The 11,948-nt window shown below is 45.8% G+C and overlaps 1 protein-coding gene across 1 annotated transcript; it reads right to left on the reverse strand.

The window, feature by feature from the left end:
* Positions 1-3,723: 3,723 nt before the first annotated feature.
* Positions 3,724-7,634, reverse strand: BHLHE41 (basic helix-loop-helix family member e41). The gene is made up of 5 exons (XM_090272938.1): positions 7,252-7,634; positions 7,047-7,110; positions 6,613-6,720; positions 6,178-6,289; positions 3,724-5,700 (listed from the first exon to the last, which is right to left on the reverse strand). The coding sequence occupies exons 1-5, from the start codon at positions 7,311-7,313 to the stop codon at positions 4,619-4,621; spliced, it is 1,428 nt and encodes a 475-aa protein (XP_090129064.1). The 5' UTR covers positions 7,314-7,634; the 3' UTR covers positions 3,724-4,618.
* Between the last annotated feature and the right edge of the window lie 4,314 nt (positions 7,635-11,948).

Consider the following 11,948-nt stretch of genomic DNA (forward strand, 5'->3'; position numbering starts at 1 on the left):
AGTTCATGCAATTTAGAGAAGTGCCCAACAGGTGCTCTGTTAGAGCCTATGTGTTCTCATTGTAGACACATTTTAAATGGGTATAGTTTTGGTTAAATGGTTTCTCAGGCCACAGGAAGTCAGAGGTAATTCGCAAATTAGGTAAGAGTTACAGGCAGGCTCTCTGACACATCAAGAAGTTACAGCTGGCAGCCTGACCATGAATAAAGACTGAAAAACCTATAAAAAGCAGATAGGAGAACTCAAAAAGAGGTTAATGCAGGTGCCAACACTCCCAGATGACATGTGTAGTACAAAAGTGATGTTTATAATAATGACTCTGAATTACTGAGAAAGGTTAACTATGGATAGAGTTGTTTTTTTTCCTAAGATGTGTAACATATCGTAGAGGACATGCGAACCTATATTTCAGTAGGCTTTCCACTAAAAAAAAGGTAAACAATGTTGGCACTTGAACATAGAAAGTTCAGTGTTCTGAACCAGTGCTTCATCGGGCATGAATCATTCCCTGAAGCCAGATAAATTAGGCATCACTGAAATGAGAATTTTTAAATATCAACTTTTAAAAAGGTATAGTTTTACATTTGTTTGGAGTGTTCAATGTGGATTCTCTGAACAAGTGCAAGAAACCCGATTTTAAGACAAATGTCCAAGTCCTTTCTAAGAGTATATCTGTATAGCGCATGCTGCGCATGCTTTTTTTTTTTAAGGATAAATCCCATCTTAATCACAGAAAATATGTGATGATTTTCCATGTCAATCCGCTATTAAATTCTATGAAAAACTAGAAACTTCACTGGACTTTAGCAAGTACTGTATGTCCATTTTGAACTTAAAACAACACAGAACAATGGGAGGGCCTAAATATATTGATCTGAGGGGCCAACAGATTTTTTTGTGTAATGAAACACATCAGATTACTATCTGAAGCAAAGTATTATCACAATAGTACAGCTAGCTTTTGGCATTATCACAGTCTTCATTCATTCATAGGGTTCTGTTCAAGAATCTCAATTGCCAATCACCTCCCATGGAGAAGTTCAGAATTGAACTGTGACATAGACAGAAACAGGTTTGAGGCTTCTTTTACTTACACTTGAACAAATCTCAGGTGATGGATAATAACCAAAGTTATGGCCTGTACTGTCAGCAATCGAGAACTAAGTGAAAAAGTTTTCATGATGATAGGAACTAAAACTTCAGTTATACTTTAAATAGCTATTAAATTGTAGTTTCTAGTGCCTTAAAAATATGTTTAGGTCTTCTGGGGGGAAAAGGCCATTTATCAATTCAATATAAAACTTGCTGAGAAATAAGTGTAAAGTTGATTGGTATAATATGTAAAAAGCATTATTGCCTCAAGATTCATGTTTGTCTTAAATTGAAAAATCACATATACTACAAAGAATTTTGGCTAAAGTTTCACCACTGGAGGCATAGAACTCTCCTTAGTGAATTATAATGATTCCAGTCATTTAATTTATTAAAATAAATCAATGACCAAAACAAAATTTTTCTGGTACAATATTATTTTGCAGTTCTGTCCTAACTTTATCTTACAACCAGGTCAGTATATAGGCATTTGGATTAAACTAACCTATAAAACCTGGTCCAACCCAAAGTTTTGTATTATACCAAAATGATACAAATGCTAGAACATTTTATTGTCCTCTGATTTCTAATGTTAATTTTTATTTCCTTTCTTTCTGTGGTCTATTCATGACATTTCATGAACTCTGCCCAAATTCAGTTTACTTGGTTCAAGATGTATGCAGTAGTGGGTAGTAGACTGACTTGGGGTACAATGTATCTGGCCTTTAATGCTGGCTCCAGGTAGGTGTGTGACCTTAGGGAGATATTTGATAGCTCTGGCCTTCATTTCCCTCGTATTATAAAATGCAGGGAGCTGGACAAGCCAATCTCTGAAGTTCCTTCTGGCTCCACTTTCTATGACTTGCAGTTCTGTTGCCATTAAAACAGCAGAGGGAGCACTTTTTCTACATCTTATAAATTTTGACTATTATTTCAATACCTTTCATAAATCAAGGGGTTTGTGAAGAACATTATTGAACTAAAAATTGACATTTCTTCACACAGCTTGTATCAAATCACAAATTCAATTATAAATTCGAGAGAAGTCTAGAAATGATTTCTGTTCTTTGAATTCCATGATGAAGTCCCACAAGGGAATTAAGTTAAAAAAGGTTAAGGAGCTAAAGTATACTGAGAAACTTAGCTCCCCCTAAGTGGTAGCATATTTATACTGGACCCGGTAAAGGAGAAACACACCAGATCTTAAAAACAGAGGCTATCTGGTAGGACGACAATTATGTCCAGCTTGAAGCAGCTAGAGGAGCACGAGACCTTCACCCATGGTCCTTTATAAGATTATAAAGGGTCTTAAGTCAGAGAGGGGGGAATTGTTATTTTTTAATGTTATAAAAAATTAATTAATTTTAAAAAAGACTAACATAGTAAAGAGTGAAGCCGAGGAACTTACATGCACGACCCATGGACATGAACTAAGGGGGGGTGGGATAGCTGGGGGAGGGAGGGTGCTGGGCAGAGGGGAGCAAAGGGGGAAAAAATTGGAACTATTTTAACAATATAATCAATAAAATATACTTAAAAAAAACAGAGGCTATCTGGTGTCAAAGATGAAAAGTGAGAAAAAACTCATCAACCATAAAAACATTAGCAAATTGGGTCTAACATAAACAAACTACTCAAATGATTGGTAGTGATTCCTTTTGCACTTTTCATTAAGATACATTGGGAACAAGCAGGTAAACACAGCCAGAGCCTGTTGGCTTCCAAGAGATTGGAAACTTGTGATATCAAGTTGTATATCTGGGAACCTGAATCACTTTTATCCCTATATTCATAGGCATCTTAAAACTAACCAAACATCTATCATGTCCTTTTAATTATTAGACAATCTCATATCGTATATTAAAGTTTTTATTCCTTGGTAAGAATTTTCAGATCACAAAATAGTGTATGGTAATATTTAGGTAATAGAATTTATGGAGTGCTGAAAATACTAGAATATAAAGATAACTTCTATTTTATCTTCACAAACTAAACTTTTCTAAACCAGCTGGTTTCTTGCAGACAGTATTTATTTTTTAAAATAATTTAAGACAGCATAAGCTTGTACCAAGCATAAGCATTGTAACAAAAGTGCAACTTTTCAGCAAATCCTCCCAAAGATATTTTAACTCAAAATATCATTAGCACATATTTTCTCCCTACAAAAATAGCATGTCAGACATCATTAATTGGATGTATTAACAACTATGTACATAAAGAGCCACCTTGTAGGCTAAGAGATTAACGTTGTTTAAACACAGCGTTTGAGGCAAACAGTAGCAACAGCAGCAGCAAATGCACCAAACTGACTGAAAGATCCAGATATTTTCTTCACTCATAGACTGTTGTGTCTCACCCCTTACATAACATTCAAGTGAGATTTCTCACAGTGCTACCTTGGCAACAAACTAAAAATATCTAGACAAGGTCTTGGTTTAAGCCTTATTAAAAAAGCTTTCTTTGTGATTATCTGGTATCTGGTTTGGTCTCCAGAAAATACACAGACTTGAAGATAGGAAGGCCTCACAGGGCTTCATTCCAATCTTCAGAGCATTTCCAATCAAAATTGAGTAGTTTAATGCTTTCTTCCATGTCTGTGATTTAACAGAATATAGGACAAATCATTTTGGACTTTTTGTTTTTAAGTTCAGTGCACATTCTTTTTTTTTTTTTTTTTTTAACAGCAAGATTATAAAAATTTAGGAACATATGGATTAAATAATGGCAGGGTGGGAATAGATGCTCTCTATATGTATGCATATATATATGTATAATTAAGATGAGTCAATTATGGTCAATTTCTTAAAGTGCCAGCAAATGTACTAAGTATGATTCTGGCCTTCCTCGCTCATCTACTTCCCTGACTTTGCTCAGACAATGGCCCAACTCCGTGTCTGTTAAAACAAGTGCAAGTTACTAAGGGATATCATTCAAACCACTTCAGAATAGGTTGCAACGTGAGCGACTGTATCCTCTCCTCTTGCTCTTGGAAAGTGTCTTTTAAAAAGCTGAACATTACAAAATACTGAAGAGTAAATTCAATTCTGAAAGATCATTCTGTTTGCGGAAAGCCTCCTGAAGCAGGCAGGACAGCTTTGAGTCATGGACAGATAACCCTGCTGTTCAATGTCAACTCCTCGGCCTCCATTCCCCCACCCTGGCTCAGTTGGCTCACCCACAGAGCAGACCCTTCTGACTTCCTGGAGAATTAGGTTCTATACTTTAATAGATAATGGAGCACAGCCTAAAGGAAGGCAAGACCTTATTTGGGGGAGTTCTTTAAAAAAAGAATATCTAGTGCAGAGGTTCTTTTACAGCTGGTGTGTGGAGGGCGGGGTGGTGAAAGATGAGCAAAACAGGAACTCCAAATGTACACAAAACACCTGTTTGTTTTTTTTGTTTGTTTTTTTTTTAAGCCTGGCGTGCATCTATTACACTTCCCTTAAAAACGTTAAGGGTGTTTTAACTTATTAATATTATTATTCCGCGTGAACTTTCGTCCCTTCTAAGAAAGGAGCGCAAGGATTCAGGGGGTTTCTTTTCCTGGCTGTGAGGGGTCTTCCTGAGCAGAGCTCTCCGGGTTCCCGTGCTCGCGGGTACCAGCGAAGGGCAGGTGGGTGCGGCCGTGCGGGTGCGGGGGGTGCAGCGCTCCAGGGGGCGCCACCTCTTGCGGCAGGAGGGTCGCGCCGGCGGCGCCCGCCTTCTCGGGAGGGGGCGACAACACCGACGACAGGCAGGGGAAGGCGGCGGCGGCAGCGGCGGCGGCAGCGGCGGCCGCGGCGGCGGCCGGGGCGTGGATGCCGGGGTACAGCAGTGGGAACGGGGCGGCGGCCGCCGCCGGGTACAGGTACTTCTCCAGGCCGCTCTTGTCCAGGAAAGGCTGCACGTAGGCGGCGGCCGCCGAAGGCGAAAGGAAGTAGAAGGGCAGGCAGAAGGGAGCCGCGGCTGCGGCGGGCTGCGCGAAGGGCGCGCCCCCGCCTCCGCCGAACGCCACCAGCGAGCTGAGCAGGGCGGTGTCGGGTCTTAGGAGTGCGGCCGCGGCCGCGGGGTCGGGCCCCAGGAGCGCGGCCGCAGCCGCCGCCGCGCCGCCCCCCGAATCCAGCCTCATCCTCTTGGGCGCCGGCGAGTCCTCCCCGGGGGGCTCCTGCTTGATGGTGACGCGGCTAGTCCCCGCGCCTTTGCCTTTCTCGCGGTCCGGCCGGGCCTCGGCCTCGCCTCCATAGCCACTGTCGGTGTCCGTGTCGTTCTCGGCCGCGAGCTCCGCGCTGGGCTGAGTCCGCTGGATGACCGGCACGCAGTGAGCGAGGGGCTCCAGTTTTTGCCCAGGGCGCTCCAGGCAGGGGGCTGCCTTGGATCCGGAGGGGGCGGTGGCCGAGGGCGGGCCAGTGCCTTTGCTCAGGGTGACCTGTTGAGTCAACAGCTGGGGGGTGGGCAAGAACTGGGTGGCCACCGCATGCAAGTGGTTTATCAGCTGCACACACCGCGGCTCCCTGGGCGTCCAGCTCTCAAACCGGGAGAGGTATTGCAAGACTTCTTTGGCGCATGTTTGAAATCCCGAGTGGAACGCATCCAAGTCGGACTGAATGGGCGATTTCAGAGATCGCTCCCCTAGGATGTGGAGGGGGGGATGTGGGGGACAGAGGAATGGAGGCAAGAAGAAAAAACACCAAAAACATCCGACGTTAAAACATCTGCTTATCACGTGAGCCCCGCACTGACTAAAGTGGTCTTGGTTTTTCCTCTGTATTCGGGAGATATAATCCACCGGTTGCGGGCCGCGGGGGGGAGGGTGCCGGGGGGAATGGGGAGGGCGTTCTACTTCCAGCTGAAAAACCGAAGTGGAGAGGGTGCAACCGCCACTTAAAAAAAAAAGAATCTGATTCCTCTGAGTTCTGCTGAAAGCCTCTAGGATGCTTCAGGAAATGGGCACTTTCCAATAAAGGGAAAGTATAAGCAATTTCACAAATGAGAGTGAACCCGTAGGCACACGGAAGGAGGTGGGGGTGGGGGGGAAAGTCCTAACACTGCTTCTCTGTGGGCAGCCCAGCTTCATCAGGGTGGATTGGCCTCCCTGAACTGACTTACCATTCTGTAAAGCAATTATCTTCTGATGCTGCTGCTCGGTTAAGGCTGTTAAAGCTTTTAAGTGTTTCAAAGTTAATTCCAATACTACTGCTTTCTCCAGATGCCCCAGAGTCTGCATTGGTGCAAAAGAGAATGGGGCACTTGGTTACTTAAAAACACACATTTGCCTTGATTGGCTCTCCCTTCAGCAAAGCAACTTAAGTAAACACTTTGAAAGAAATACTATTCCTATACTTCTTGAGCTTTCCACAAGACAGGTTAGAAATTATTGTTTGCCTTCAGTTGTGAGCACCTACTCCTGAGTTTGTGGGAAACTCTATACAGCACAAGTTGTAAGGCATCTGATATTTACATTTATTCTTATATCTCTGGGAGTAGCACCAGGCTATTAACACGCCCTTGGAAAGCAGCAAAGAAGGAAAATGTGCATCTTACTGTCAACTTCAGATGTTCAGGCAGTAAATCTTTCAGCTGAGCAATGCATTCATTAATTCGGTCTCTTCTTTTCTTTTCTATTAATCTATGCGGTAATTTATAGGTATCCTTAATGTATGAGAGTCATGGAAGAGAGAAAAGATAAACATTCATTTACGGGCTATAACAATATCTCCCCCCCCCCCCCCAAAAAAAACATACTGTACGATAAACTATGCCCAAGAAACCTCTTGCCTCTGGACTGTTCTGAAATGCAATTTAAATTCAGGTATGATGTTTAATCTCCCCCTGAGAGTATCCAGCAAACCACTTAAAATTCACAGTTGGAGAAGCTCAAGGGCTGGAATATATTTGCGGGCAGCTTCACTGTGTAATCAATGGCCCTAATTAACTACCTAGGCAGGTTACGGGGAACATCGGAAACTTACTCTTACCTTGCTATCGTCTCGCTTCATGCTCCTTTTGGGTTTACACATATACAAAGAGGAATAGTCCAGTCTGCAAAACAGAAATCAGCATCAGGCACCCATTCGGGAGGGGCTCTGCCCTCGCCCGCTCCATACCACTTTCTTGAGAAGAAAAAAAAAAAAAATCAAACTGAAGCCCGGACAGATATTCGCAACGGTGCGTGCACCTTACCCTATAAAATCTCTATGTTCCAGTAACTGTCTCTCTTGCAAATGAGGAATTCCTTCGTCCATGTTCAATCGCTGTCCGTTTTCCTCTGTTTCGATTTTTTGGGGTTCTGTTCTATAATCTGTGGGACGGTAGCTTTGGGAGATCTTGGGGGGATCCGTGCGTCTCCAGTCTCTCCCTCTTCAGTGCAGTGTTGAAAGTGTGAAGCAGTTGGTCCCCCCTACCACCGCGCTCGCTCTCTCGCACACATACGCACACACACGCACGCACACTCGCGCCGGCCCCACTGCGCTGGTAGTTTGCTCTCACTCGGGGCAGTGTTTGGCCACAGGGCACGCGCGTCGCCGGCCAGACCAGCACCCAGCTCACGTGCGGAACGTACCATCCGCGGTCCAGCCCGGAGGGGGGCGGGGGAGGAGGGGCCGGGCCGGGAGGGGGCGACAGTAGAAGGCTGCGAGGGAAAGCGAACGGCGGGAGGGGGCGGGGACACCTGATCAGGGCCACCGGAAAGGAAAAACAACTTCAGCCAAGCTATTCATCTTCCCAAAGGCGACGCAGTCAGCTGGGGGAGGGGGAGGGGTGCCGGGGGGTGCCGGAGGTGCGGGGCAGCCAGGGCTTCCTCAGCTTGGAAATGTGACTCCCTCAGTCTGTCCGTCACTACCGTGCAGGAACGTGAACGTGTCTTTTTGCCTTTTCCACCGACTGTGCTGTTGGTTTGGACCAGAGAAAGAAAAGAGAAAGAGTATTTAATTCGCGGTGGGTAAACTTCAGTCCCGAAGGAGAATTTGAAGACTTGTTTGCACACTGCTCAGTGGCCCGGGGGATTCCTTGGCCTTGGTTGGAGGTTGCCCCGCAAAGGGACAACTTGAAATCCTCTCCCAGGAAGATTTAAGATAAATGAAAAAGTCACTGGGTCAGAATGTCGCAATTCAAGTGTCTTTTGGCGAAAGTGTCCCTGGGCCACCCAAACTTCCCACAGCAGCCGGAATTGCGGTGCCACTAATCACAGCAGCAGATGACGTTTGGGGCCTCTGGTGCTCCCAGAGGAACGCGGCGGGGAGGGGAGGGAAAAGGAGGGGGTGGCACGAGAGGGGCTACCGCCGAAAAGCAATGCAGCATTTTCACTCGCCAGCTAAACTCCGTCGCCCCTCAGTGTCCGGGGTGGCGCAGCGTGCTTCCTCTACCCCTCAACCCCCTCCTCGTGCGATAAGCGACGCCCGGAGTGTGCAGAGCCCACGTTTACTACCGCTGGCACCTCCAAAGCCTCCCTCCTTAATCCTGTCTGAAACGGGTACCCAGCACAGGGCCAGCAACGTGATCCGACCTGCCGCTGCTGCCACATCACTGCGCGGGGAACCCGTGCGCGCGCGCGCGAGGGCGCGCTCGTTCCTCCTGCAGCCGCTGCGACCAGCCAGAGGAAGCACGGGCCAGCGGGACTCTTGCTACCTTTTCCCCAGAGCCATCCCGGGAACATGACTCACTGCTAGTGAGAGTTACCGGGTGGTAACCGGAGATATGCACCGATAGGTGGCACAGCCAGCGGCAAAGGACCTTGGAGGCCAAGGGCAAGCATGCCCTGTGGGACTCCCAAGTCTCAGGCCCCGCTGCCGCTACGTGGGTCTGCGGGAGTGGGATGGAGATGTATAACGGTTAGATGTAAAACCAAAGGTCTTTTCTTCCTTCACCGAGTAAGATCTACATTCGCCTGGGTGATCCCCGAAACAGTCATTATTGCCAGAGGCACGTGAAACAAGGGGAGGAGTACACCGAATGCACAAGCACTGGGGCGCAGCAGGCGCTGGGGCCGTCGTTACGTGTCCCCCGGCCCGCCCCGCCGAGCGGCGCGGGTTCCGGGGACAGATCTGGGTCGCTGGAAGCTGCGGCTGGGAGGTCACGTGTCTGTGGGAGTCGCGTCTCCTCTCGGCCTTCAGGAGCCGCCCGGCAGCGGAGCGCGCTGCCGCAGTCTCCTGAGTCCGGGGCGGAGACTCGCGCCGCGTCTGGCTTTGTGACTCCGGCGGCGGCCCAAGCTCACCCCGGCGTGAGGAGACGCTCGAGGTCCATGCACTTCGCCTGTTTAGAGGGCCCTTTAAGGCCGCTCGACTTCCTCCAACAGGGGGACTTACTTAGCACCAAACTGATAATTTAATAATACGTAAAAGAAAAAGTATTTTTATTTTAAACCTCAATCTAGCCAGCCTCTCTCTTGTTTTCAAGGGACTGGGTGATGAATTCCTTTTGGTGAGGAGGGCGGTTTGGAGCCCTGAAAGCGGCGTATCCCTGCAGTACTCTGTCATTTTGTCCTCCCGTTCTAAATTGACCAAAAAGAACCTGAGTGGCGGGGGTGGAGGGAATGCCTTTAAGAGAAATAATTTTAAAAAAAATTAAAGTACCATCTTCCCTTAGAGGTTTATAAATGTTTGGAGAAGGAAAAGGGTGTGAATATTTTCTCCGAAGCTAAATTTTCACTTGATGGCTCCGGTATTTAGTGGAAGTGCAATGAAGGCTGGATCACTACACTTAGGCCTTGTAGGGCAGAGCCCACAAGACGGAAGACAGACATCTGGTCGGGGCAAACCTTAAGGACTAAGTCCTAGGCGGACTCAGAAGCAAGTTGAAATAGGAGAGGTAAAGAAGCTTAGTGTATCGTGGATGTGTTAATTTTTGATGTAAATTTCCCATAATTTAAAAACACAGAGGCCTGTTGCTGCAAATAAAACTTTTCATGTTATCACTTCTATCCCCTCCCCATTAATTTTGTCCCAAGTTTCCCTACTTCTATATCCAACATTCGTCCCTGGCTGGTTTGGCTCAGTGGATTGAGCGTCGGCCTGCGAGCTAAGTGTCGCTGGTTCAACTTCCAGTCAGGGCACATCAGAGAAGGAAAACTCTGACTCCAAAAAACCTCCGCTGCCTTGCGGCATACCTCTTCAGGGGAAAGGCTAAGGGAGTAAACCCCGACAGAAAATCCGGAGCCGGAGTCCCTAAGGCGGTTTGACGTTGTAGTCAACACCGGCAACTCCTGTGGCACACCTGAAACCAAGCTGTATTGACTCCGTCTTTCCCTTGGACCCTTCAGCTGCGAAGAGAGGGGGGGTCTGCTGCATGGGCAACAGCAGACCCTCCATATCACCCTGCCCAGGCTCTGTAGCTTCAGCTTCACTGGAGAGGACACTCCAGCGTCAACACGGGAGGAGACAGATACCGTGTCACTCCCGAGTCGGACTGCACAACCATTCTCGGCGGTGCAGATAGACTCTTAAGAAGCTACACCATCGTCTCTCGAGACGGACGGCTGCCGATGATAATGATGATATCCAACATTTCTGTTTTCTCTTCCACTCCTTTTCCTGATACCCAATTCAAACTATGAATGGAGTTTTTTTCTCATTTCAATGGATTTTTTTTTCTAATTTTCTAACTTCCAGTCCTCTTTTTCTTTTCTTTTTCATGTCCACCTTTTTACTCATCTCCCTTTTTCTTTTCTTGTTTCTTTTCTTTTCCCTTTCATTGTTCTCTTTCTACTTTTCCCCATTAAAATAAATGCCTGCTGTTGCTCTTTCCCTATAGTTTTTCTTCTGTCTCTTATTTACTTTTTGTCTTTTTAAAAATCTTTCGCCTTGATGACTCTCTGCTTCTTCACTATCCTTAAACTTGAGTCCAACTCCTTTTCTTTCTCAAACTCATGCCTCCTGGAATACCAGGAATAGTTTAATGCCTCCAAATGTCCCTTTGCTTCAAGGAGAGTGTAGCAATAGCTCACAACTATATAGCATTTACAATTAGAGCACGAGACACTATTCTAAAGGCTTCTTGTGCATTAACTCATTAATTCTTTCCACAACCGTATAAGTAGATACTACTATTGTCTCCATTCTACAGATGATAAAATAGATATATAGGGAGATTACAAAATGTGCTCAAGGTCCCAGAGTCACACCTTAAGTACTGACAGTGGGCTCCAGAGTCTGTGCCCTTAACTATTACCCCTTGTTGTAAACAGTGAAAGCCAAGGTCTAAATGTTAATCAATTGTTTAAAGAGAGATTTTAAAAAGGTACCAGAGTGTGAATGTGCACATCTATTGTAATGTGTGTGTGCACGTGCACATACATGCAATGTGGAAGAGAGACAGGGAAGGGAGAAACGGCATTGGGGAACAGAAGAGAGAGCCCAGAAATAAACCCAAGTCTCTATGGTCATTAATATTTGACTAAGGGGGCAGGAGCATAAAATGGAGCAAAAATAGCCTCTTCCAGAAATGGTGTTGGGAGATCTGGACAGGGACATGCAAAAAAAATGAAACTAGACCACCAACTTACACCATACACCACAATAAACTCAAGATCGATAAGAGACTTAAATATAAGTCGTGACACTCTTAAAAGTCCTAGAGGAAAACTTAGGCAGTAAAATTTCAGATATCACATGCAGCAATATTTTTGCCAATATATCTCCTAGGGCAAGGGAAATAAAGGAAAGAATAAACAATGGGGACTACATCAAACTAAAAGTCTTTTGCTCAGCTGAAGAAAACATCAGCAAAATAAAAAGGGAACCAACCATAAGGGAAAACCTATTTGCCAATGATCCCTCAGACAAGGGTTTGATCTCCAAAATATATAAAGAACTCATATGACTCAACATCAGGAAGACAAACAATCCAATTTAAAAATGGGCAAAGAACCTGGACACTTCTCAAAG

This window comes from Furipterus horrens, unplaced genomic scaffold (genome assembly GCF_987537825.1).
Source record: "Furipterus horrens unplaced genomic scaffold, mFurHor1.1.pri manual_scaffold_4, whole genome shotgun sequence".
NCBI classification, from domain to species: Eukaryota; Metazoa; Chordata; class Mammalia; order Chiroptera; family Furipteridae; genus Furipterus; species Furipterus horrens.